Raw genomic sequence first — 27,861 nt, 5'->3', positions numbered from 1 at the left:
AGGATAATGCTCAAATACCTTTACAAATCTAGTCCAGAGCCTTACTGAAAGAACTGCCAAGGTTAAAAATCAAGGGTCAGTTCTCCTCCCCTAATGCACAGGCATAGTTTGCCTTTAATAGTAACAACTTGTTTCAATGGCACATTATAGCTTTAACAACTTAGAGCCAACAGCTTATAGCCAAAAGCACCGTGTAAGTACTAAAAAAACTCTTACAGCGGCACTGGCTAACAGACACCAACTATTCCGTACTCCAGGAAAACATCAGATACGCTGAACAAAAAGGTCAATATTACACAGTCAGATTGGAGTAAAGTCAAAAGACACGTGTAAGAACTCTTGCTCCAACCTTCTGTACATCGAACAATTTTCCTAACAGCCACCCAAAATAACACACTGGGCTTGAGAGAGGAGAAGAGATCCTTCATCATTAAAATAAATAAATAAATATATAAAAAAGCAAAAAAAGAGAGAAAGCTGTTAGATAGAAATGAAACTGAAAAAATAAGATCATACTAATAGCAGCAAAGAAAGAAATGTCTTTGTCTGTACTCGTTCAACATTTCAGACGCAAAAGAGCAGGGTTTTGCTCTGACATTTTTCTTTACAGGCATTTGGAGGAAGTTTAAAAGTCACAATCTGAGGGTAAACACATACTTGGCCAGAGTGGAGTATCAATAAAGTAGAAGAGGAGAAAAGACCAAGTGTGAATCGATTGGGAAAGTTCTCATAACAGTTTGATTCAAAAGCAATTTTGGTTGCCCAACCTTGAAAAAATAAAAATAATTAAAAAACTAAAAAAGAAAATGAAAATATGAGGAATTGTTGCTTGGAATTTAGTTCTCATTAGTTCTCATTTGAGTTAATATGGATGAAAAAGAAAGCATTACTTAAAGTAATATCAACAGAATACAATTGAAAAAAAATTAGAAATGTGAAATGAAAATGAAAGCTGGAAGGGTATCGATACACTTCACTGCACAAAGCCATGATGATATTTCCTAAGTGATACTCCAGTGTCTGCAGCCACTGTCATAAAATGAGCTTAACGAGCACAAAGAGAACTGTTCTGAGACCCATGGAGATCACTGAGATGATGGCTCTGTTTCAGTGGGAAAGTTTAGATATAGTGTCATGTTAGTTTACAACTGAATATGTCATATTGTATACATACATGTATGTATTGTATTACATACTGTACTACATATTGACATATTGTACTACATACATGTACCACATACATACATGTACTACCTTTTCAGTAGTTGGTAATACAGACATAAATATTATATTTCTAACTAAGTATCAATAGACCAGTACATTTTTGAGTTTATATTTGGGGTAACAAATGTGGCAAGGCTTTGGAAAGTCACTTCTAGTGAGGAAGCTGCAGTGTTTGCACCTCAAATGCCACACATTCGCACAAAACCACTACATTAGAATGGCACCTCAGTGGTTGCTGTTGTCCACAGATGACAGTCTGCCTATTTTCACAAAAGCTGGAAGCTCTCTGCTATAACTAAGCTACTGGCACAGGGTCTACACCCAGTCTTCTACAGCAGTGCAGTTTCATGTGCCTTTCTTCCTCTCTGTGAACTAATTTTCTACTTCAGTGCATGACATTTGCAGAGAGAGAGACACACACACACACTTAAACAGCTATTTGCAGGAGAAGAATAAGAAATTAAATGCCATCATGCGATGGGCAACATTGCGGTCTTCACAGTTCAAATTGTGATGTTTATCTAGATGACTGTGAGCTGGTAAATCAGAAAAGTTATTCATTATCTTTATTGAATCCAACAGGAAAAAATAATGATGAAGGAGAGAGAGGAATGAATGGAAAAGTCCAAAGGCAAGGGCTATATGTGTTTATTATAAGGTACTGAATAATAACGATTAAATTACCATCATTATTGTGGGGCTTAATCATAAAGGCTGTTTATGACATTTGTGTCTGTGTCTTTTCATAAAATTCCAAAGCAATGATCTGATTCTGCAGAACAGGAAAGATTGAAGTTCTCCAAGCATATTCCAAAAACAGATGAAAGCTGGAGGAGTTCAGGGAGTGCAAGTACAATCTCTCTCCTGTTAAATCTCATTCAATGGAGATAGATGGATTGAAGGTAACTTGCTTTCCAAGAAAAAGAGGAGGGGAAAAAAGACATTCTAATAAATGGTTGCTTTTAAAGTATGCTGTTTGTGTTATAATCTCTCATTTTGACAGATTCTGTCACCTAGCCAGTTGGATCAGATATTTATGAAAAGAAAAAAAGATACAAAGCAAAAGGCAGCTAATTCAGTCACTTTGCTCAGTTCTGGGGTGACTACAGATATTTTTTTTCCCACTGGAAAATAGAGAAATAAAAGACGTAAGCGGAAGACAAGTATCAAGCATGAGCATAAAGCTCAGGAGCTTTTAGAAACCAGTGGGTACTAAGGTTGTACTGAGCATTACCTCCCGGGGAGTGTTGTCTCTGTTAGCTGTCCATCAAGTATAATGATGACAGAAGGTTCTACTTTGCCCACTATGTAGAATCATAGACTCACCAAGACCGTAAAAGATCTCCAAAATCTCCTAATTCAACCATCTACCTACCACCAATATCTACTCACTAAACTATGTCCCTAGGAACAACATCTAAATGCTTCTTGGACACCTCCATGGATGGCAACTCAGCCAACTCCCCGAGCAGCCCATTTCTGTGCTTAACCATTCACCCTGAGAATAATTTTTTCCTAATATCAAATCTGAACCTCCCCGCATCTTTTGGTCTTGTGATTTTTTAATAGTGGCAGAGCAGCAAATGATGCAACTTGACTGCAGGTGGGCAAGAATCAATCAGGTGTGTTCTTTCCAGCTCTGTGTATTCAAGGAAGACAAAGTACAGAAGAGTCCATTCCTACCTGGTGTCTCTGATATGCTGAGAACATCTTTTCAAAATCTTCTAGATCTAACACCTTGAATGCCTTTAAATCATCAATCTCATTCCAGATCGTGCCATGGATCCTCTCCTGAAAGAAAAGGTCATATTTTCATGAGATAATAAAATATTTTAAATAAGTACATCCAATGCTATTTTCTTTGGTTTTGATATTCATCACAGCCTCTGATGAAAGGCCACATTCCAAGACTAGCAAAATCAAGCACCATCCATGATCCCACAGTGTGTATCCTTTAACACAGTGACAGTGGTTATCAGACAGAAGAGTCACCATCATGAAGAGAAAGCTTGGGAAAGATAGAGGATGCATGATCATCTCAAGACACATATTCCCACCTGCAAACTTTGCCGTGTTCTGGTTTAAACCTCAAAGGGTGTAGAGTTTCTATTCTGATTGCCTGTTATTATTTATTTTACCTTTAAGGCCCTGAGTTTTTGAAGTCAAATTGTTTCCTATTATATTATCTCCCCTGTCTGAGTTCTTTGGTTCAGATATTAACTATACTCAGATCTCTGAAAGAGCATCATACACATTAACTGGAAATGCTGAAAATCTGTGCAGTACATTACCTTGAATACTAGGCTATCCTAGCTTTCTAGAAGATAATTGGCATGAAGGAAAGAAACACTACACAATAAGCACAGATTACTCCTACAACTTTGCTACTCATCAGCCCTAGACCAAATAAGCAGCTATAATACCAGTATTAACTAATTGCAGAATCACAGAATGGTTAGGACTGGAAGAGACCTTACAGATTATCTGCCATGGGCAGCAATACCTTCCACAGACAGCAGTCACTCTAAACTAGGAGAGAATTTGAGGTCTGCTGATCTTCTCAGGATAGACATCCTTGCCGGCAAAGAGGACACAATGACTGAACTACTTTCTCCTTCCCAGTGACTGTTAAGGTACATACAATGTCGGAAAATCTTGGAGCAATTATTCATTCTGAAGGGTGTTCACTCACACTCATTAAAGGCTCTTCACACCTGACCACAGTATCTTTCAGTTCATTTAGTTAATAAAGTGTACAGTTAACGTACTTCATTAACTGGAAAAATAAGGAAGGTGCTGATTAAAAGAAAAAGGAAATGGGCAGAAGGGATTGTAAAGAGACCTGAGAAAACCTCAGGAGATTAAGAACCAGCAGAACACTGATGCAGAGAAAGCCAGGAACAGCAAAAAGTGGAAATTAAACCCTCACACAGGCTCCAGCTCTGAAGTACCTGACTTGCACCTACACAGCAAAAAGTGTGTTAACACTTCATTATCAGAACTAATTAGGAACAGGTCCTACTTCCCATTCACAGTCATCAAAGGAATGAGGGAAATGTGCTAAGCCACAAGGCTGAAGGAGCAAGGAAAAACACCTGATGGAAGGATGAAATGAAGGGGAAATAAAAGCGTGAAGTGTTCTGGAGGAAATTCCTGGCAGGGCAGGCACTGAAGAGGAAAACCAACACTCTCTCTCCAAAGGTAATCTGTGAGTTCACAAGGGACGGGAAGGCTATCCAGCTAAAATTGCTACAGTGCTATTTGCAGTGAGAGCATATACCAGATGGGAGCAGAACTCACCCCTGAACAGATTCACCAATATCTTTGCATTGTTCCTCGCAATCATGTAGCCTTCCCTTTCATACCAGCAAAAACATGACTCTGACTATAACACAACAAACAAGTTTGGGAAGCTCATCTCAGCTAAAGGAATAGGAGATAAAATTAACTCTGGCTTCTACTGCAATTCTTGGCCAGAAATATCCAGACAGGGTGTTCATTCTCATTCAGTTTCCAGGCTGGCTTTATAAACCTTGCTTTATAAATCTTCAGGGACATATTTGAACTTCAGAGTGTTTCTCTGAGCTCCTCATTGTCTCATATTGTCCCATTAAACACTGAAATGGAAAAATATATATTGAGGGGAGCCAGTGGACATGACTTCAGGAATGGTCCTTACAGCCATCACTGGGATAGAACACTGGGGATGTCAAGAGCTGGATTTGGATGTGACTCAGTTGACAGCTACTTGTGGGAATCTTGCTATCTACCTGTCTGTCTGTAAAACTCTCTTGGAAGAGCAGTTTTCCTATGAATGGGGAGAATGATGAAAGTTTGCTACAGAATGGGCTGGTCTCTGAATTGCAGAACTGCCAGAACAGAAGGGTTTGAGACTTCAGAATGGAGTGTAGAGAGCAGGTTTTATCTGCATCTTCCCAGAAAAAAATAAAATAAAATCAAGTTTAAATGATTCCTGTTTCAATTCATTTTCATTTTAAGACTTGAATCTGGACCAGGTTAAATCTGGACATGAACAGTACAACATCTAAATGTTTCTTGAACACAGCCAGAGATTGTCATTCAACCACCTCCCTGGGCAACCCACTCCAGTGCATAACCACTCTTCTGGAGAAGAAATATTTCCTAACATCCAATCTGAATCTCTGCTGGTGTAACTTAAGGCCATTCCCTCTAATCCTATCGCTGCTTCTGTGGGAAAAGAGGCTGAACCCCACCTCACCACAACCTCCTTTCAGGTTGCTGTAGAAATTGATAAGGTCTCTCCAAGTCTCCTCTGGATTAAACAATTCCAGTTCCCTCACCCACTCCTCTTATGACTTCTGCTCCAGACAACTCACCAGCTTTGTTCTTTGTTGTCCTTCTCTGGGCATGCTCCTATGCCCAAGTGCAGCTGTTTCCAACAGTGGATCACTGCACATTGCTACACTGCATGGTGCAAATGTGCCCTTGAACTCTTTGTTAACTAGACAGGCTCTTAAAGTTAAACACGTATGTGGTATTAGATCTCTCTCTTTTTATTTTATTTTTTTTTCTTATCAGACTTCTTCAGTATGCATTGTATAAGGCCTCAGCCCCCATGCTCGAAAATCTGTGATATGCTGCCCCAAGTCAGCATCTGAGTTGAGTCTTCGGTAATTTCTGTGTGGCTACTTTGACAGTTAAGGAGAACACAGTAGAACTGCTGCAATGGGAACAAAACGTAAGGTGAGTGAGGCTACCCAGCCTATCCATGTCTTTATGTTCACAGGATGCATATCCATGTGAACAGAAAGAGAATGCTTGGTACTGATGCAGGGAATCAAGAATCTCTGATGAAGATTACCAAAATGCATTGCCTTCAGTGGCCAGTGGAATCATTTAACTCCATAACAAAGTGCACCCCAAAGATAAAGGCAAGGCAACTCTGCACCTCTGTCTCTTCAGTTTTGCAAGGACCTTACTAGGTCTAAGCACTAACACATGCCTCAAAATGAAAACTTCTCTATCTTATGCCCTTTTTTCACTCTATTCCACCTTACTCAAAATAGCATCTTTTGCCTACCTCACCACCCAGCTCTTCAGTTTTATTAGCACAGCTGCCTTCACTCCTAACCAGAGGGCAGGATCAACCTACAGTTACTGTACACTAAACAGAAACACCTGTGGCTCTCCTTTTTCATATACATCCATATATATACATATATTAGTTATTATTTCTTTCTTTTTTGTTGTTGTCAGAGCACTAAGTCCATGTTCTGCAAAGGAAAATAAATCCCTATCCTTACATTCTCTCCCACACCCCCCACGTGGCCTTGACAGACAAGCACAGACGGTGCAGCAAATATTTCACTTCACTTTATTTTAAAGAAAAGGAGAGAGGGGGAGAAAGAATTCTTGTGGCATTCCAGAGGTCCCTGGACACTCATTCCAAATGCCTGACTTGGGCCCTGGGTGAATTTCAGTCTAAAAGAGAACCTGGGTTTCTAGGCAGCCATCCAAACTCAACACAGGAACTTCTTTCTTTCTAAATAAGTTAAAAAAAAAAATAATAAAAATTAAGACATAAAGAAAAGGAGAGAAGAGGAAAGGAAAAAAAAATTATATATATATATATATATATATATGTATCAGGAAGAGAGAGAAAAGTGTAGGGGAGGAGTAGGCAACCAAGGTAGCAGAAAATGAATGCAACAGGAGGAATCCAATTCCTCTCCTATTATTTCCAAGAGTCAAAGCTGTAATCGTGCCACAAGCAGAGCAGCTAGCCTCATAGCTATGAAGGAATGGTGTAGAGAAAGATGTCACCTTTCTCTCCTTGGTGACTGCTTCTGCCAGAGTAAAGGAATTGGGTTTGGAAATTGATTCTCACTGTGTCTTGCCCACACCAACTCTGTCCATCCTTTGACCATATACACAAGTGAGGACAACTCTGACACAAGCCCTGGAGATGCGCAGCTCTGTCTTACAGTACTTAGAACCACTGTAGTTGTGCTGAACCAACAGTATGCACAGATCTAATGCAGTTCAATCTATCTAGCACCTTGGTCATCACAGAAGATGGGCTGCTGGAGAACTTCCTCAACAGTTACTGATTCCCAGTGGCTCAGCCCAAGGAAAGCCACTGTATCACTGTCTTCTGTCACCTTACACTTCATGGCATTAATCAACAATGAGTTATATAGATAAATTCAGTTAATAGTGAGAGCACTGATCTTCTTACCTCACTCAGCTTAGCCCAGTTGAAGGATTTCAGTGGGTGTGAAGGCTGTGGGATAGACTTCTTCTTCAGGCTGGTACCAGCACTGCTGAAGGTGGTTGTTGAAGGCGGTGGCACTCCCAGACTGAAGAAAGGAGGTGCTCCTGGTGGAGGAGGAGGTCCTCCTGGAGGAGGTGGTGGGGCAGGAGGAGGGGGACAGCTGGAGAAAGGCAGAGGAGGTGGTAGCGGGGGCAGATTCTCAGAGGAGAGAGCAGAGGAGAGAGCAGAGGACAATGCTAGTGGACCACCTGGAGGAGGGGGTGGTGGGGCTGGGAAGGAAATGCTGCCCCCTTGCTGGAGAAAAAAAACACACAGACAAAGAAAGCAAACATTTTAAAAGGCACAATAACTCCATATTGCCAGCTGATGTGATTTTATTATGAGTCTCAAAATATTTGATGTTTTCTTTAAAGCCTCCTGCACTCAAAGCCATGCAATAAAGGGAGGAATCTCAGCTTTCATTTAAGAGAAAGTTTCAAACCCTTGAAGTTGTAGAGAAGAGCTTGGAAAAGGGAACCATAAATGGCTCAGAAAAACAGAAAGCTAGTAAAAGAAGCCAAAATGTATTATTTTATCCTTATGTATGAAGAAAGAGAAAAGTTCAATCTTGTGAACTTTTGAACTCCTGGGTTTTAAAACTTAGCGTTTGAAATACAGAATATCTGTCCTTAGGCCCTTCTTGCACAAAGCGGGAGAAGAACAGAGAGTAGGGAAGTAATCTGCCTTTTGCAGTGTGTAACTTCTCAGGGCTGTGTCCTGCGACAGAGAGACATTACTGTCACAGACAAATTACTGGAACAGGAGCACTAGGCAGTTCTTCCTGTCACTTCTACAAAACTCCAAGGAAACACAGATGCTCCTGAAGCACAACAGGAAAATTTCTTCACTAAAATTACTTTCATATTGGGCAAATTTCTCTCTATTCCATCAAAATAACAATCTCAGCCACCTCAGCAATAAAAACTGTGCCTAGAGGAGGATGCATGTGCCTCACCAGCTTTGGCAAAGAGGGTGGCTGAGGAGGAATGGAGCAGCCCATTCCTACATTATCCAATCTATACCACCAGTTCAGGGATTTTGTTCTCTACTGAAAGATGAGCAGCTGGCTAGACAGACTTTCTGCACAAACCACAGAAAAAGCTTCACTCATAACGTTCTTTTGTTCATCATTCACTAGTTAGCAGGCTTTAAACAGGAATGGGAAGAGTCCCAGTTTCATACCGAGTACTCATTAAGTTGAGCTACCAGGTCATTCATCTGGTCCCTGGCCTGGCGCAGCTCCAAGGACTCTTTCTGCAGCTTGTCTTTCATTTTGTTCAGTGTCTTCATCATTTCATCTTTCTCCTGGGTCTTTGTCTCACATTCCCTCTCCTTCTTCTCTAGCTTGCTCATCAGTTCAGCATGATCTAGGAAGAACAGGCAAGCAGGGTTGATGAAATAAAGCTCAGGAATAAAAGAAATGGAGTTTACTCTGAAATAAAGCTGACAAGTCTGCTAGTTCAGCTGGGAATGTGCGATATGGAGAAAAGAAAACGTCTGACTATTCTGACAGCAATCTTCAGTGATCAATACGGCAATGCCCAAATTTCACAAACACAGAGGATCTACTCACCTTTCCGAAACTTCTCTGCCTGATCCCTCCATTGCTTGACTTCATTCTCATTCACCAGCCTGAAAGATGAAATCGGATCATAAAAATGTGTTCTGAGCTATCCAGTTTGAAAGGCAAGCAGCCATTATGTGTAGTGATCAGCAAAAGACAACTTGGTACATTTATGCATGTTTAATCAGCATCATAATAGTGGTCAGTTTGGTTCCAGATCCTGATCCAACAGTTAATATTATAAAGGTGTCATGTAGCTCTAAGTCTCACAAAAAATAAAGAATGCCTGGGGAACAGATACTGGCATTCTCCTGTCTTCAGGAAACACCCTAAAGGTGCCAAGTGTATTTACTTTGTAAGGCAGAACTCACAGCTAAAATCTTTGTAGCTGCTGCGGGATACAAATGATCCTACCCTTGACACAAGACTGCATTGCCATTTTTTCCAACTTTCCATAGTTCTGTACTTTTTGTTTCTTAAGAGGCTAGAGAATGCTTATCTGTTGGGTAATTTATCAGTAACAAGGCAATGCTCATATCTCAAACTGGCACAGCTATTTCCTACTACTGACAGAAAATATGCAGAGCATGCTGGGGGTTGATTAGATATGCAAAATGAATAGTAGCTATGAAAGCAGAAATGGAAGATCAGGCACAAGGTCTATAAAGGAGTCTGATATCCAAACAGACAGAAAGAGATCAACATCAGTGTATTTTTCCATGATGAGAAATCAGTTTAAATTTTGGCTCATGACTGTAACAGGAGGGACTGGGAGATTTTTAGTACAGGAGAACGTGGTTTCATAGGAGGTTTATGTTCTATAAGAATGCTCTTTCCAGTGGATATTTCAGAAGGGTAATGGGCCATGAATTACCTGCATAGGCAGATGGATGGGATGGAGACTCCAAAAGTTTGGCTTAAAAAGGACTGAGAACAGGGAAGTTGAGATGAGAGCCAGCTAATGTAGCTAGACTTCTCAAATGATGCATCCTATGGGAAAAAATAATGGTAGAACCCTTGGCCAAGTCTGTGGGTGAGCACATGCAGACATTTTACTGAGGTAAAAGGCTTTATGTGCTAGATGGGTGTTACTTTCAACTATTTCAATTTTTCTAAACTAAGTGCTCATTAATGAGGAATGAGATCCAAGTTGAGATGACAACAATTTTGGGGAATATCAATGAAAGCTTTCATCAACATCTTGAAAGAAAAAAGAAAAATGAGGAAGTTTTACCATACAATCACAGGCATTTTTTTCTGTTCTTCTAGCTATCTTAATATTTAATAGAAATTAGAAGCCAAATGCAAAAAGTTTGCTAGAAAATGCCATCTGGTGAAGATGTCATTGGAAGGAAACTAGTTTTAAGACTAGCAAGCCAACAAAAAGATGTAAATTAGCACAGGAAACTCCTCAGATATTTTATTTCCTAAGTACCTGCATACTTAACATATAGTTAAAGCTTTATAACAGAAACAAACAATATTAATGCGGCTTACATTTTAATTATATTTTTGACATTGAAGTTTTCCAGTGGAGCTATATCTGGATCATCTCCTCGTTCATCTTGAAGAACAATTTGTTGGAGTATTCTGTCCAACAGCTGCCACTGCTGAAAATTTCCTCCATTCCTCTTATCTGTATGAAAAATGAGCAACACATGAGAACTTCCATTTTCATGCCAAAGTGCACAGGTTTACTGACAGATGGGCATTTCTTCCTTTCTGGTCACCATGTTAATCCCACAGGTAGTAAATTACAGAACACAGCACCTAACAATGAATTATTGCTGACAGATTAGTTGCAAACACTTAGTATATTGGAACAAATCATAACAGGCATTTACAACACTATGCCTGACTTGTGCCTTCAGACTGTGTGTTCCTCTTTCCAGATAACTCCATCTTGTGTTTTAGATGCCTACAGAAGTGATTCCATCACTTATTCAGTACTTCACACCACTTGATGGTATTTTATTTTGCATCTAGTTAACACTTTGATCAAGTACTATAAAAAAAATCCAGTGTTCCATCTGCATGCTCTTATATGAAAGTCAGTCAAACTCAGCTGACATGAAAAGTTCATATAAACATGATAAAAATTTGTGGAGAGAACAGAAATGGACCAAAGAGATTCATCTTCTGGATGTCAACTTTAGTTGCCATCTATACTGCCAGAGCAATAGAAAGTTCACCTTAGTTCCCTAGGTTACATAATCTAGACCTTTATATTATTTAAAATTGCTCCACTGCAATCCTGTTCTATCCTAGAAGGATTTAACTCTTCTGTGACCAAACATTCCAAGTCAATACCCAAAGCTTAAGTACTGTCTTAAACAGTAATAGTAAGGAGACCACTGACAAACAACAGCTAGTATTTGTGCAAGGCAGTACTTTAATCAGTGCCTGAAAATATACCATGATACCTCCTCAAAAAGCACACCACAGTAATTCTCCTTCATGTTGACTTCTCAGTTTGATTGCTCAAGTATGGCTGAAAGTAACCAAAACAAATCCCTGACTCATAACAGGATTAAGGCAGGTAATTCTTCGGTGATCTTGTTGTAGCTTTGCTCAGCTCTTACACTCTGGAAACGTGACTGAACTACTTTATTTCAGTTAACAAGTAGATTCTTATAATCTCTCTTGAAAACAAAAGCCAATGTTATTTTTCATTTTGAGCTCAGGAGCCCTCCACTGACATTCTGCCATAAGACAGCAGCCTGAAGACTTATTGTGGAATTTTCCAGTGACAGAACAGCTTTCTGTACTGTATTGTTTCACCAGAAAAATTCCTCATCGCATTTTGTTAACATTCAAAATGGTATCTATTTCTGGGAATTCTCTGATTTAAAGCACAACAGCTCTTTTTAAAAGTTTCTAATTTGAAGTCATTATAAGCTCTGTCAGTGACAAACTGGAATGTCTCCAGCTACTTAATTTTATTTGCAAGTCCAGTGAGGTCAAGCTGCTGCTAGAAGTATTACAACAAAATCTGATGAATGGAATCAGTTCAATATACCAAGTCCCTTATCCACTGCCAAGTTCTGAATGGAGGACAAAAGCAGTGTGTCCTGGTATCTGCAACACTCACGCCAAAATTTCACCCATTTCTTCAACACATCTTCTCTGGAAAACTCTGAAGTACTCACATGGCATCTGCAAGCAGTGCTGAAGGATGGATAACAAATAGGGATAGGCATCTGTGTGCTTCAATCTTTTCTTGATCAGTTCAAACATTTGAGAGGCACTTTTTGTATCAATGTGGATCTGGAGTGAGGGAAGGTAGTGAAATAATAAATCAGATCCAAAACATGCACAGTAAAACTTACCTAGCTACGAAAGACCAAAGACCAACATGCAAGACACTGGCAAGTTTCCAGCAACTGGACCTCCACTGAGTCTCTTGCAACATACAGTTACAAGCCCAACGAAGAGCTTGCACATAGGTCTTTGAAATCATCACTGATCTACTCCAGAACAAAAAAGCTCTCCAAAGCAAAGGGTTAGAAAGCTGGGAGGCCTCAGAGTGATCAAAAGCTGTCCTGTAGTAAGCAATAATGTAAAAAAAAAAAAAAAAAAAAAAGGCCCATCCAAAATCAGGTTGGATAAAGCACTGATCTTGAGAAAGATGCTGCTGCCAATTTTTGGTTGTTGGATTATATTAAAAGCCATTTGATCTTGAAACCGTTTAATGACACTATGAAAACCTTTGGGTCCAAGGAAGAAGTTGCAAAGAATCACAGTAGACAATTAGCATGGAAATGTTAATTCCTCTGTATCAGTGTTTGGTAGGAGCTGGTAAAAAAAAAAGGAAACAACTGCTCTGGACCCTGCAGCCCATTGCTGTTGCTAGCAGTTGTGAAAACTTTCCTTGTTTTATGCTCATCTTCAATTTCCATCCATTCTAAAATACTGACCCTCTCCATAGTCTCTGGTGTGACAATCTTTAGGAGAGTTTCCTGTGGTATACTGGAAAAAGTATCAGAGATGAGCCCAAGTCCTGTAAAAAACCTAAAGTCCTGTAAAGCAGGTGCCTGAAACTAGAATCATCTGGATCATCAGGACTGCAAACGTGAGAACAGTACTGATAACATCCTCTGCTCTTGAGCATTCAGCAGAACATAAGAAATCTTTGCAGAGACACTCTGCAGAAGCCCTGTCTGTGATCATTTTTTTCATTTCACCAGACACCCTATATGTTATAAATGAACAACAGTAAAAAAAAAAAAAAAACAAACAAGAGGACTAGCCAGTCTCAGCATCAAAACCACTCACTGTTTTCAGGAAACACAAAAGAGAAGTTACATCAAGGATCCAAAGAGGATGTTCAACTTTGGGAAGCTCGAGTACTCCACAGAAAATCTTACCAGGTCAAACCGTTTTGCAAGTTCCAGATCATCTTCATTTCTGACCATTTCAAAGAAGTCTAAGTGCCTAACAGAAAACAGAAGAACAAAAACTACCAACGGTCATAGCATAACTCAGACGTCAACAAAACGTGCCACCACAGAGGACGCAACACTTGGAAATTGCTCTGTTTTCTGACATGGAAGTATTGGAATGTACATGCAAGACAACTGACACAGGTCAACAATAGGCCAAAATGAATGATCAAAGGAAGTAAAAATGCTCTTTAATCCTTGTACTAAGTCACCATGTTGAGGTAAGTGGAGTTGCAGTGGAAAAAGCATTTATTATCCATTAAACTTCTAACAAGGTAATTTGAAGGTGCCATTCAACGCTACTTTTCATGCAGCAACAAAGCCATATGAAGCTGCTACCAATTCCCCTCTTTTGCCTTTTTCAATTTTTTTTGATTGTCATCCTCAGCTTAGAAGAAAAACAAATCATTAAATCCTTGCCACAGTAACTGCCAGTTTAGTATGTGCATTTTCTACTGCCTCTGCTGATTTTAATCTGAAAGACAATTATTCTTTTTGTCTCTTAAAGGGAGTCCGTTTTAGTGAGCGACAGAAATAGCTTGCTGCTTGAATGTTAAACTGAAATAGAGGAGAGCTTTTAAGAACTCTTTATTTGATCAGTAACTGTTCTCAGAAAACATCTCTTACCTGTCAAGTGTTGCATTCTCATGCTCTCTTAGCTTGTCAATAACAGGTTGAATTCCCAGCATTAGAAACTCATATCGCAAGTGTAATCGGAACTCCAAATTGTCCTTATAAAGAGAAGAAAAAGAATTTACTATGTTGCAGAAGTGTTTAAACACATTTTAAAAGATTCACTTATGTTTTAAATTCTTCCTCCTCTAATATCCTCTACCCTGACACCAAAATCAGAGGATGATCACAGGATTCCAGTAAATTAAGTAAGAAATGAATGTCTTTGCCACTGCTTCTCTTATGAATACTTCTCTCCTGTATCTACAATGAGTTCTGCAAGCCTAGCTGGAAGACTAGCACACTCCATGTTTCAGAAAGAACAAAAGTTATGGGTACTTAACATGCTAGTCAATTAGAAACCTATCTCCTGCTTAGAGATGGACAGAACTGCAGTTCTTTATATATATATTTGTCATAAAATCACCAGAAGCTCTGGTAAACTTGATACTTTCATAGCAGGATTTTAAAGGGTGGCTGCAAAGAAAAAGCACTCTGCCAGACAGAGCTTTTACAAGCTTGCTGCCTACTGTGGTTTAGCCGGAAAAAAAAATGCCAAATTTTTAGTGACACTTCTGTTTTAGTGAAACAAAATCAGTTTAAACTATCCTCGATATTCAAGAGAAAGCCTTTATCGTGAATGAAAAAACTATCCTCAATATTCAAGAGAAAGCCTTTATCGTGAATGAAAACCAACAAATTGACTTTACTGAACCACCTCTCTTTGACTTTTTAAAACTAAGATGTTTAGGGTTTGGCTTTAAGTCAAAACATGTTAACATTTTAAAACATTTCTGCAGGTAAACCAAGATGTCTTCTGAAAGGCTGATTATCTAGGAGGTAAATGCTTTGCAGTTCTTACAAAAACAAAAACACCACAATCATTTCAGTGCAAGTAGTCAGCTACCTTGGAAGAATTAGAAGAGGCTGGGAATTAAATAATATGGAAGACAAGTGTAATAACAAACTTGACAATTCATCATTATTTTCCACAAAGTGCTTCAGTTCAATCACACAACATTTATGACTTCATCTACTAGCCAATTCCAGAGTAAATTAATTCAAGCATGACATTTGAGATGGAATTTCTAGGACAGTGACTCACCTCACCAGCACCAGCATTCAAAACAGCATTGATAAAGGACATGATAGCTGTTTTGAGATTTACTTCATCTCGATATCGCCCCATGCTTCGATCTAGCTCATTCAACAATGTCTAAAACAGAACAACAGGCTAGGTTAAAGGAGGCACTGTACTTTCTTAGACTATTTTGCTTACTGCTCATGGTTCTCTGAACAGTCATCTTCTGATTCAGTATATACTCGCTTAAAGGTATAACTTGGTTCAGCGATGGTTGTTAGCAGTCTTAGCCAGCCACATCACAATAACAAATGAAGAATAGAGATGGGAATAAAATGCCCATGAGATCCCAATCAAAACCAATTATTATTATTAAAAACAAAAAAAACCAAACAATAAAACAAGCTATTTGAGAAAAAGCAGATGCCTTTACAGTTCCTGCCAACATGATCTAAGAAAACAGCGGAATTCCATCCTCCCTCATAGTTAACTTCATACAGAAGCTTAAACATGGTGGATAACATGAATAGATTCATACATCCACTTAGAGCACTCAAGTAACTTTCACTATTTTCTTGGATTTCAGCAGAATAGATTGCACTTATGTAGACACAGGAGAAAACTCTAAAGAGAAGCTGTACTTTATTTCTCTATAGGAAGATTTGCATTTATTTCTCTACTGTAAGATTTCTTGGAAGATTTCTCCTTGTTCCTTCACTTACAACCATTTCACATGAAGCAGACAATTACTGACATCTTGGCAACTTCCTTTTAAGGATTTTCAAGTAACAGGAATATTCTCAAGTCCAAACATATTACAGCTTAAAGGTGAATTAAAGAACTCAAATGGAATTTCAGTTAAACATTATGTCTCCCTGCTAATGAAATAGCAAGGGTATTTAGCATTTGGGGGTATCTCAGACAGACATGCCTAACCTGCATCCATGTAGATACACCACTGTAATCTCATTAACACCACAAGACAAAAAGAGAGGAGGGGAAAAAAATAAACAAATAATGCTGTTAATCTCTGCCATGTGCAGTCTATTTCAGATTAATTCCAAATGAATATTTACTGAAGAGGTTATATGTAAGCACTGATTAGCCACAAAAGCAACTCTACTTTTATATTTGTGCTGATAGCTTCAAATCTGCTCTTCAGGATCTTTTTTGATCAGTTCATTATTCTAAGGATTATTTTCCTTACTGGAAGAGTAATAAATTCCACTTGAGTTCTGTCAGTTTACTTATATGGATCTCATTCCAGCATTATTAATAAAAACCCCACACTCATGTTTGTTTTGGTGATGCACTAGAAAAAATGGAATACCTTCCCAGGAAGTTTTGGCCATAAAAAGAGAAAGAGGATAAAAATAACATTTTAGAGTTCAGCTCAGCAGATCCATCTAAATAGCATTTGAATCTATGATGCTGAGTTAAGAAGTTCATTATCCCTTAGTTGGTCTTCAGTCCCTGACTACTGAAAGTGTTCATTCATAGCAAAATCTTTCCCAAGCTAGTCATCAGTTTCATACGTCTATCTTGTTTCCTGTAGAAAATGGATGTCATCATGGAAATATGTCTTCAGAAGCAAAGGGGAATATCCTCCTGGACATCCCGCAGGGAAAGAATATCTTCTTGGCTTCATGTGAAACCTTTGCTTGTTTTACTGTAAAAATCTTCTGATCTATCATGCACTACTGACAGCTGTTCTTATATCTGAGCACAGAATGTTTAATGTCTCTGCCAAGCTCACTGGATTTCATAAATTCTTTTTTCCTGCAACCTCTAAATTGCCCAGCTGGCACTTGTGAATTCCTGGCATTTGAACTTCCACCACATCCATGATTTTCTAGTTGCCGTATTAAGGCCAAATACATTGGCTGCTCTGAAAGTAATGCCTCCTACTTATTTCCATGAGAACTACAACAAATACAGTAAGTGCAATAACACTATTTGATAGAGCAAATTCTCAACTCTATCTCTAGCATTATTTTTCAACACAGTCACCATAGTGACTAGAGCTTGCAGTATACACACTGTTGCTCAGGTCTAGAAGGAAACACTGTCAGGTCGGGCAATTTCTAAAGATCAGATTCCACACCCACACCATGGCTGAGTTCCAGTATCTCTAACCCTTTGCAAATGGTTGAGGTTCAAGTCTTCACTTGTGAACATTTCCTGCAAAAAAGATTTCACCACACCTCTTGGCAGCCAGTTCTACGAACTAATTGATCTTATGGTTGTAAAGGTTTTTCCTACTATTTAAGCAAAACTTTCCTCACTTAATCTCATTATTCCTCATCACTGGCATCCAGTAAGGTTTCATTCAATCTGCAGAAAACCTCAAAAGGCTTTGGATGAGCCCTGAGGGGCAGAAACAAATCAAATAGGAATACAGGACTTAAATTTGTTCCTTTTTAGCTCCTTTACTACAACTCTGAATCGATCAGATTTCTCTCTGCAGATCACGCTCTGTACTGACATTGCTTAATACAAACCAGGCAATGGGGCTATGGAAGGAATGTTCCTAATCTCCACCTTTTCGACTGACAATATCAAGCTTTATTCCTTTACAATTTCTAGCAGCATTTTGGAAGAAAACAGAGAGTTCTGTCCACAGTAACACAGTTAATATTTTCTCCAGTCAATGAAGTCAGCTCCTTTAAGTATGCATCAAACACCTAACTTAACTCTAGCTGACTGAGTATTCAGACAGCACACTGAGCTGGAAGGGTACAAGTACATCCTGAAATATCTTTCTGGGTCATTACAGCACTATAATTTTGCAACATTGGTTTGGCTCAAAACCCTGCATGTTAAAAAAGTACACACTATACAACACCATAACACCACACATTCACTTCACAAGATAAATAAGGGAAAGCAGCAAAGCAATAATTTTGGATGGCAACCAATTAGGGAATAACAAGACTGTGATCCTCTCAGAGTGAAGATCAGTCAGTTTCGATTAAATGATTTTTCAAAGTCCCCTCCGACTGATATATTTTATTTTACTTGGTGTAATGCAGACATTAACAACACTGAAGTCAGACCCTTTGCTGTTACCGACAACTGACCCTGGGCTGGACCCTGTCTGGAATGGACCCTGTCCGGAGAGAGAGACAGTCATGGATGCCATGGAGTCCGCTCTCACTTTTACTGCTGTGTCACACTGCTTACATACTGGCAATGCCTTAGGTGCAGGCTCAACCCATAGACCCAATAATGCAACCCAACATGTGCATGCCTCTTCCCACTCCCAATGTCCTCCCTTGCATAAATCATGTTGTCATGGGGCACTCGGCAAGATGCTTCATCACACCCCCGTTCCATGGTTCCACTTCAGCTACTTCAGCTGTTGTTACCTAGCAGTTCTTGTGCAATTTCTCAGGCCTGTCTCCTGGTTGACCTTGTTCCCCAACACCCTTTGTTCTCAATTTCCATAGCATTTTAGATATCTTCACCTTTGCAAGAAAGCACCCAAGAAACTAAAGATGCAGCAACACTTTCACTGTCAAACAGCGAGCTAGTGACAATTTTGAAGATACGAGATGGAAAAGAAGAACAGTGAGGACACCAAGAGTGCATCTTACTAACTCCACTCTTTCTGCTTGAGGTTTTATTGTTTCAGTTTCCAAATTTTTCTTTCATCTCTCTTCTTTAAGGAGTAGAGTAGGATTTGTAGGCAAATAAGAACATTCAAATGAAAATTAGATAAAGCAAAGGCAGAACTTCTCCAAATTGCCTCAGGAAGGAGATTTAAGGAATGTCTTTCTATTATTGTGGTATTTGAGTAAACATGGGATTAAAGGGAGAGCTACTTCAGGCAGATGGGCAACAAAAAAGGAGGGTAAAAAATTAAAGAAGGCAAAGGGATCATTTCATACAAGAAGCTATGACAAATGTGAGAAAATAGGAATAGCCACAATATAAAGTAATTAACAAACAGATTACAGAAACTTTTTGCAAGTGCCAAGAAAAACCTGATTGCAATGGCCCTATGAACACACTGAACAGTGGAGATGGAGGGTTTACTTCTCACAGGCTTTCATTTCAGTGAAGACCAATATCTCAAAAGAGAAGTTCTGGAGAAACTCCTGTATCTCTAACACGACTCCTCTTGAAAGCTAAGGACTGAATTGAAAATTGCAGTCAGACATACAGATTAAACACTGGCAGTTTAGGAAGAGGCAACAAGTACATCAGAGGTTACACCTAGAGACAAATGTAAAACTTTGTTGAGGTAGAACTTCCATGATTATGAAGGACTACCTACCTCCATTGACTTCATTAAAAAACAAACAAACAAAAAAAACCCTAAGCCTGCAAGGACAAAAAGTAAGGACAACCTTTCCAAAAAATTATAACATTACAGTTTTAGAATAGTAATCTTCAGCTGGTGTTGTCTAGCAAAATTTAATTAAATTGCCTCAGATTATGGCTGCTTGTATCACACAAAAATTTCACTGTAATACAGATTTTAACTTTAGATACACAAGTATAAAACTACAAGTTCCTTATTGGAATAGGAAGAGTCATAGCAATACACAGCTAATGCAAGTGTAGTTAGAACTGCATCTGAAGTCTCAACTTGCCTTCTCTACTAATTGCTAGTTGACGATTCTTCTTATTATTCTTTGTTAGCTGTACCAAGTAATAAGAGCTGTGCTTAGAACAGTGAGCAACAACAGCTTAACATACAACTAAACATGCAATGTTTTATGGTACAGTGTTTAATATACAATTTGTTCATCATTTCACCACACTTGATCATGTGCAAATTGGAAATAAACAGTGTTCCAATCCAAAGCTGTTAGCAGAAAGTTATCTACAAGGTCACATTTTAAATGGTTGCCAGTAAATAATAGTGCACTTCTCTTCCTCACTCTTAGAAAAGTAGGAAAGACTGGTAGCAAAACAGTACAGCCAGTACTTAATTAATGGTTAGAACTCTAGAAATGTCATCAGGTTAGACTATGAACAGATTAATAGCTTTCATTTAACTTAGTAATCTCCCCTCACTTTTGAGGTAAAACACAAGAGGTTTTAGATTAGTATTAATGACAAGCAATCAAGTGTTGGGGAAGAAAGAAATTATAATGATAACCCATTTGAAGAGAAACAGTGCCGTTCTTCTGCCTAGCTATACTGCAACATGCAAACTATAAAAATCAGTCCTTGCAGAGATGCATTATATCAGCTATTTTTGCCAAAGCATCCTTCCCGTACCTGGAATCTTGTTCTCTCTGCAGCGTAGACTTGGTAGTGAAGCATGGCTTGCAAGACTTTCTTATGACCATCTGGTACCAAGCAAACAGCCCCTAGGATCTCCAAAACAGCAATCTTGGTCTTGATGTTCTCAGTCCGTAAACTCTGGGAGATGATGTTGATACTCTCTGGATGAGCCAGGACATGAGCCCGTCCTTGGGAGTTGTTCATCAGTGCTTTGATACACCCTATAACGGATGTGTGTATACGGCTTTCTGAGGTCTCATAGTCCATGCTTTTCAGGAAGTTCAGCAAACAGCTCAGACCATCCAGCTCAATGAATCTCATCACAAACCTGAAAAAACACGCAGAGAAAAGAACAAAACCAAAGTAAATTTGTTTATTCAAAAGATATCCAACTCTGCAATCCCAGCACCTGCAAAAGCTGGCTAGCTTTAAATATTTGGAAATTTTCCTGTGGTCTTACGAGGAAAAAGATGAGAAAGATTCTATCACTCTTCTTCTGTGACTATCATCTGTAATGACTGGGGAGTTAAGAGTTCATACTATGATACCACGGTATATATATAGGAACATATTACACACAAGAGACACATAAGAGGCTATGATGGTTCTTGTAGTGGCCTTGGCTGCATTATTTTATTTCAAAGATGTATACTAAAGATGCAGTAGGACCACTGCCAATATGTCGTAGCACAGTGCACTGTAAAAATATCATACGTTACACATCAAAACCTAAACCTAAACTGAAACAAATTTATATTGACTACTGTGTTGTTTCTACTACATTCTACCATTAAGTTCACCTTTATTAAGACTAAGATCATGGAAATTGAAGATAGAAATAATATAGGGAAAATTTAATGAATAAGCTTAAAGTATTAACCAAGATTAACAAACAAACAGACAAACAAACAATACTAGCCCATTCAGACAGCCTACTAGGACAAAGTTACAGAAATTGATGGAGTTAGATAAATCCATTCAAACCGGTCATTCTAGCAATGTTTCATTTAGAATTTGCATGCTTTAAAATGGAGAAGCAAAGATGTGAAACAGGCTGCAAATAATTTCTCTAGACTAATTTGTCTACCTCTGCCTCTTCTAGAAGGCCATTAATGTAGATGTGCTTTTTTTAGAATGCTTGAGCACAGAACCACATGAATTAAATTAGAATTTTCAGTCCACCAAAAGATACACCAGCAACAGTAAGTCCGCAACCACCCCATGGTGGTCATATGGACTGCAAACACATGAAAAGTTGTTAACAACTGTAATCTGTGTAAGAAATTAAGAATACTTTATGTCTGAAGCTCAGAGCTTTTACCCAGCCCCTCTTTCTCCCTACTGAATACTTCCTAATGTACTACCTTTCTCTTACCTACTTGTATGATGCTTTTTCTAATATCCATCAGGTATGGAAGCACCATACCGAAAGACTCCCAGCATTTCAGCGATCTCTGTTAATGTTTTTGCAACAGCAATACAAAGCTAAGGCGTACTTAATTATTTCTTGGATAAAATGAAATTTACACCCATGGTGCATTGTTGGATACACCCCACACCGCACAAGAATTACATGAGAGTTATTCTCATTTCAGCTTATTCAGGCCTGCAAACCAGAAACATGGCAAAGACTGGTGCTTTCAGCAAAGCTTCAGTCTGAGGTTTGGATTTTGTTCAAAACTGAATTTCACAGTGAACATCAGAGTAAGAGCAAGAACACACAGGAACACATGGAACAGTAAGAACAAAGTTTACCTGAAACATCAATGTCTGTAAGATGGCCTGCAATGTCTCACACAAGTCTGACTGCACATTCTCTGGATGCATCCTCTTGACTACCCTAACAAATCATAGAAGCAAAAGCCCCTATGCCTCCAGGCTACATGGTGGGATCACACATTATGCACCCGAAGTCTATTAAGTCATTAAAGTTTGTTACTTAAGTAGCTATGGAAAGATCAACAGTACAGTTTCTGTAATGCTGCTAGCATGTTAAGGAAGACTGAAATAAGCATATTCATGGCTAAAATAGATGCTAAAGACATAATGGGAACCAAAATGAGCACGAACTCAATTTATTAAAAAACAATGTTAAGCCAGTGACTTTACTGCACTTCTCTAACCTTGGGCTTGAAAAGTTGAGTGCACCTTTGCCTATGCAATGGGAGGACCAGTTGAAATTTGCTTTGCTCCTCCTGATCTCTAAAGTTCAGTTCCATGAATCCACCATAAACACAAACCACTCAAAACAACAACAACAAATCCCAAAAAGGAAGAACAGCAGACATTTTGCTGTTCTTCTCAGTTTTATGGTTGAGACTCAGGATGGATACCTTTCCAAAGACAAAGGATCACAGAATCATTTGAGTTAGAAAGGACCTTTAAAAAGTCATCTAGTTCAACCTCCAAAAAAGAAAACATCTTTAAGAAGCAGCTGAACAAATGGTCTCTAAAGTCAACATTCAGATGAAACGCCTGCTCTTATGACAAGACATACAAGGCATTAGAACTTTCATGTATTTTGGCCTCCTTTTTGACTGTGAAAAAAATGTGAAATGCACAAAAATCACATTGTCCTAATTAAATACAATCCCTTAATAAATTCACTGGCAGAGCAATTTTTCTATGACTTCTTGGATGAGGTCATTCCAAAGAAAAAAAAGGTGCAGGGAAGTGGTGCATGTCACAGACTTTGATTAATGACATAATTTAAAACAATGCTGGCATTTTCCTGTACTCTTCCTAGTTCAGAGAGCACACAGTGAGCTGCATTACTCAATAGGAAGCACAACCACGTACCTTCCCATTTCAGCTGACATCAGAAGCAGTAATCAAATGATGATTTTTCACCTTCCTTTCCCAAAACATTTAGTCCCCTATTCTCCGGAAAGGATAGAAATCATGCAAGACAGAGATAAGGGAATAAATGGTAACGGCAGTTTCTGGGCCAACATATGCTCTAGGAATTAGGATTTGCTGTGAGAGTGGGGAGCTATGTGGGTCTGTACAGGAGAGAAAACTAAGTGGGAGTTCAGCTGACAGGCTGAGATCCATAATCCTCACACTATTTGATATTTGTATATCTGTATGCCTGTACGTACAGATGTTTGGGCTCACACATGCATGTACAGAGGAAAACTCAACTCACACATATAAACTGTCTTCTTCCTCACAACATACACGTGTACGACTACCTGCCATTCTATGTGCCCTGTATGCTGCAAAGGAAGGCTTTGTTCTAGACTGAAAGGTGTAAAGTTAAGCATGTTTGCCAATGCATTCTGGCTAACACAGTCAAAAATTCAAGTGTAAATAAAGTAGGGTGTGTTTTAATAGGTGCTAAACAAGCATATTAAAACCTCACCTCACCTCAGACTCTCACTTGACCAGTTTAGCACACACTAAAAAGGCACAGCACCTTTTAGTCTTTCAAGTTTTAGAGAGTGTTGATCAGAACATGTTAGCTAGCTCAAATAACAAACTTTTCATCCAAACACAGATGAGGCCTAGAAGGTAATGACCCACTGATGGATTCCAAGTGCTGCTGGGGACATCTTCCCTGTGAGACTCAATCCGGCACAGGAAACACAGAAAGATCATAGGCTGTGGGTGTGCAGAGGGCAGGATGTTCCCACCCTGCTATCTGCCAAGGCTGCACTTCCCTAAAGAATCAGGGGACAGATAGAATCCTGACAACTACTGGATTGCTGAGAAATTAATCAAAATGGGTTTTGTTTGCTGGAAACATAAATGATCATCTTCACTAGGAACTGGAATGCAACATGGCTAAAGCAAACTAAAATAACAAGAGGTAAATCTGAGTTGAACAGAAGGAGAAAAGCAGACAGCAATGGGAGTTAGTGCTTATGATTTAGAATAAAAGAAATATTTCTCTGTGGATCTGACTATTTTTTCCAGACTTTTTAAAGTTTTTACTTTTTTTGCATTTCTGAACCTCCATCTTGGGGTATTAAAAAGAAAAAAACAAAGCTCTTCTCTCCACTTTTGTCCAACAGTTTGTCATCACACTTGTTTATGGTCACAAGCTCTTACAAACCTAAAAGAAAATCTGTTTCCTTACTAGATACAGATGTGGGAGTGTTGCTCTCTAAGTCTGGGGTTGCTCCTCTGTTCTGGGATATGACCTGGTTTTATAATTTCAGGGCAGCTCTTAAATACCGAAACAAAATGCATCTGCTCAGACTGGGCCAACTAGCCTGCCCAGGAGTGCTCCTAGCACTTCTTTTCTCTTAAGGGGAAAGGAACTTGAGTTTGGGAAGGTCTACTTCAGAGTTTGTTGGTGTTAGAATTTGTGTCTTTGGAATAGAGGCACTGATTAGTGCCGTTACTCTGCATTTTCTACTACAAGAGACACAGTTCTACAGTAAAATGAAACACAGTCAAACATATGCATTTGTCTTATTTTGGCCTAGATTAGAGAATTCAAGCAGTGGAGCCTTTTGGTAAGCTATCAGAGCCCCTCTGTACTCTACTGCCACAAATGGATTCCAGACAGTCTATTCTGTGTGAATTTTGGTATCTATTTTCTTCAGAGGTCTGATGAACAGAAGTGGCAAGGAAAATAGGATTTGATGTCCAAATTCAACTAGAAATAGTAGTATTTTGAAGGCTTGGGTATAGTACTGTGTATGTGAGGGATTTGATGGAGCTGAGGGCCTCTCTACTGCAACCTTTCCATCAAGAAGAAATTGGCTTGTTGATCAGTCACTGGCATACAGCCCATTTGGCAGCTAACGAATTGAGTTGCTGGAAATTAGTTGAGACATAGGATTTAACTTAAAATTTGGCTTGGCTTAACTATTTTTTCTTTAAAAAAAAAAGCTCCATAACCATCGCCAGTGAATTAGAAGAGAACACTTTATAGGGTAGCTCATAGATGCTTGTACTGAAGCTTGTTAAGGTTATTATAAACAGATGAGGCAACAGCCTGTTGTCAAGGGGACCCAGTAGAATCACTATAGGTCTGGTCTGGAAAACCTTGCGATGTTCTGGACAAAGCACAATTCTCTCTTCCTCTCTTTCACCTTCCTCTCAGGAAGGAGGCTGGGATATCCTATTCAAAATGATGGAGTAAAACAACTGATGGTGGCCAGCAAAGCATTTTGGCTGAATGTAACAGAGATACCGAGCTACTCAGAGATGTTCAGTGATATAAAAAAGCTATTGATTTCACAGAGGAAGCATCACACCAGCTCCAAATTAGTGTGACAGAGTTGCTACATCATGTCTCAGCAGCACAAGCTTTTGGTAAAAAAATCTCTGTGAGAATTGGGCATTTGGCAGTTGTCTCAGTGTTCATTTTAACATAAAGTTGAGCTACATTTTACCATGTTCTGCTTTAGGACAGTGACAGAGAAGCAAACGGACACTTGCCCCCTTATGCTACTTCTCAGTACAGGTTCTCTGTAATAGAGCTCCAGCTATGAACCTGCCACCACAAACAGTTCTGAGTCACAACACAAGAAGTCTGATTGCAACTCAAGAAAAAGTCTCTGTGCTGAAGACTTCATTCTACCTTCTGTCTTCCTTATTCACTTTTCACTTAGTGATCACTCAGTGTCTTGACATTCACGCATGAAGGGAAAGACCATAAGGTCTGTTGGCCTCTCTGCATTTGCTTGCTGGCTACAGAAAGGAGATGTTTCAGTACTTTAAATTCCTAGACTTCCCTCAGTTTCCTTCACATCTGTCTATGTATAGTGCAGGAGCAGACTCAACTCAACCTAACTGCAGTGCAAATCCTCTTGAGATATTTTGTTGGGTGTTATTATTATTTATTTGGTTCGTTTATTATTATTATTATTTTAATCCTCAAATCCTGTGTAACTGCAACAGTGAAGCTCTCTGAAACCATGACTTCACCATAGTGCACATACAAGCACATTCGGTATATTCTGGTCTTAGTGCAAAGACATTCAGATCAAACATTCCCCTAGATTGTATCAGCCATGGTTACTGCTTCGGCACAGTTTCCTTCTCAATGTTAAATATAAAAAGTTCTTATGCTAACTAGTACACAATTGTTCAGAGCACTGATCTCAGAAAAACAATGACCTTACCTTCAAAGACACAGTACACAATGAAGCCTCAACATTTCTGCTGTGTTGCTGATATAGATAGAGCAGGAAGAATGCCAAATCAGGTGAAGTCAGATGGATTAGCTGCTTTGTGCCAAACAGTTCACATTACTACTGATAAGAGGAGGCTTGAATTCAAAGTTCATAGCAGAGGCTAAGATCTTGCTTGTCATAAATCAGATCACATGGGGTGCTCAAGGGACTATGAAGCCAGTAAGTTTGATCTTCACAGTCCTTACCTGCATTTGCAAAGAGCTGCCCCATGTTTTTCACAACAAAATTTGGTTTTTATTTTCCTGAAGCTGTATGCTTCAACAGTAGTGTGCCCTTCCAGCTAGACAGGTTTGGAACAGGAACTGTAGGGTTCTCTGTGGATTGTCTGAACTATTAGAGAACACTTGTGTGAGGTGAAACAAAGAGGTTTCTGTCTTTGCCAGTCTTTCTTATTCCACATCTGACCATAGGGAGGCAGTGAATTGCGATGAAAGAAGAACAACATTACCTCATGGGCTGAGTCCGCAGAGCTGTCTTCAAGTCTTCAACTATTTTATTTTTCATTTCTGTTTCTTCTTCATCAAAAGCATACAGAGTCTGCATCTGTTCAGAAAAGGAGATGACAATCAGAAAAGCTTGAGCTGCCTGGAAGCTAAGAGAGGGGCCAGGAATTATAAAAAAACAACTATCCCATCAACCCGCGGAGAGGTGCCTGCCGACCTCTCACCAGGAAAGCAGTGTCTCAGCTACGAAACTGAATCCAGATGAGGCCGCTCATGTGGACTGGCAGCAGCATACTGCTTTGCCACACCAGCTAAACCAGGATTCTCAGATTACTCCCAAAAAATCATATATGCCAGGATGCCCTCAGAAAACTGTAACTAATTTGGAATGGTGATACGCTGCGGTGATCTATGGATATTGGAGGCAAAATATGTACAGAGATGCAAGATCTTATTAGACTGACATAGCTGGAGGGATATGGGAAAAAAAAAAATAAAAAAGAAGAAAGACAACAAACTTCTGTGTCAAGTTTCAAAGCAGAAAAGCTTTTTCTTCAAATGACTAGACAGCATGCAAGCACCCTGGATTACAGTTTGTGTATCTAAAAGTTTGACTATATTTCCCCAGCCAAATTATTTTACCTGGTGTAAGATCCTGATTTCTGTACACACCTCACCCTTGCTAATTAGGAACGTTTACCACAAAAAACAGTAGAGAGTATCATAAAATCCCTGCCCCTGTTTTTTAAG

At 39.1% G+C, this 27,861-nt stretch overlaps 1 protein-coding gene across 9 annotated transcripts in view; it reads right to left on the bottom strand.

The window, feature by feature from the left end:
* DAAM2 (dishevelled associated activator of morphogenesis 2) overlaps window positions 1-27,861 on the bottom strand; it is a 197,640-nt gene that overhangs the window by 39,178 nt on the left and 130,601 nt on the right. For all 9 annotated transcript variants that reach the window (XM_072333778.1, XM_072333775.1, XM_072333774.1 and 6 more), the window contains 11 exons: window positions 27,117-27,211; window positions 20,511-20,844; window positions 15,303-15,413; window positions 14,153-14,256; window positions 13,451-13,517; window positions 12,233-12,350; window positions 10,581-10,719; window positions 9,093-9,151; window positions 8,702-8,886; window positions 7,445-7,774; window positions 2,908-3,015 (listed from right to left, as the gene is read on the bottom strand). In XM_072333778.1, coding sequence (XP_072189879.1) covers window positions 2,908-3,015; window positions 7,445-7,774; window positions 8,702-8,886; window positions 9,093-9,151; window positions 10,581-10,719; window positions 12,233-12,350; window positions 13,451-13,517; window positions 14,153-14,256; window positions 15,303-15,413; window positions 20,511-20,844; window positions 27,117-27,211 — 1,650 coding nt within the window. The remainder of the gene's footprint in view (window positions 1-2,907; window positions 3,016-7,444; window positions 7,775-8,701; window positions 8,887-9,092; window positions 9,152-10,580; window positions 10,720-12,232; window positions 12,351-13,450; window positions 13,518-14,152; window positions 14,257-15,302; window positions 15,414-20,510; window positions 20,845-27,116; window positions 27,212-27,861) is intronic.

The sequence above is a fragment of the Excalfactoria chinensis genome, chromosome 3, assembly GCF_039878825.1.
Source record: "Excalfactoria chinensis isolate bCotChi1 chromosome 3, bCotChi1.hap2, whole genome shotgun sequence".
NCBI lineage: Eukaryota > Metazoa > Chordata > Aves > Galliformes > Phasianidae > Excalfactoria > Excalfactoria chinensis.
This window is presented reverse-complemented; position numbering and strand designations above follow the sequence as displayed.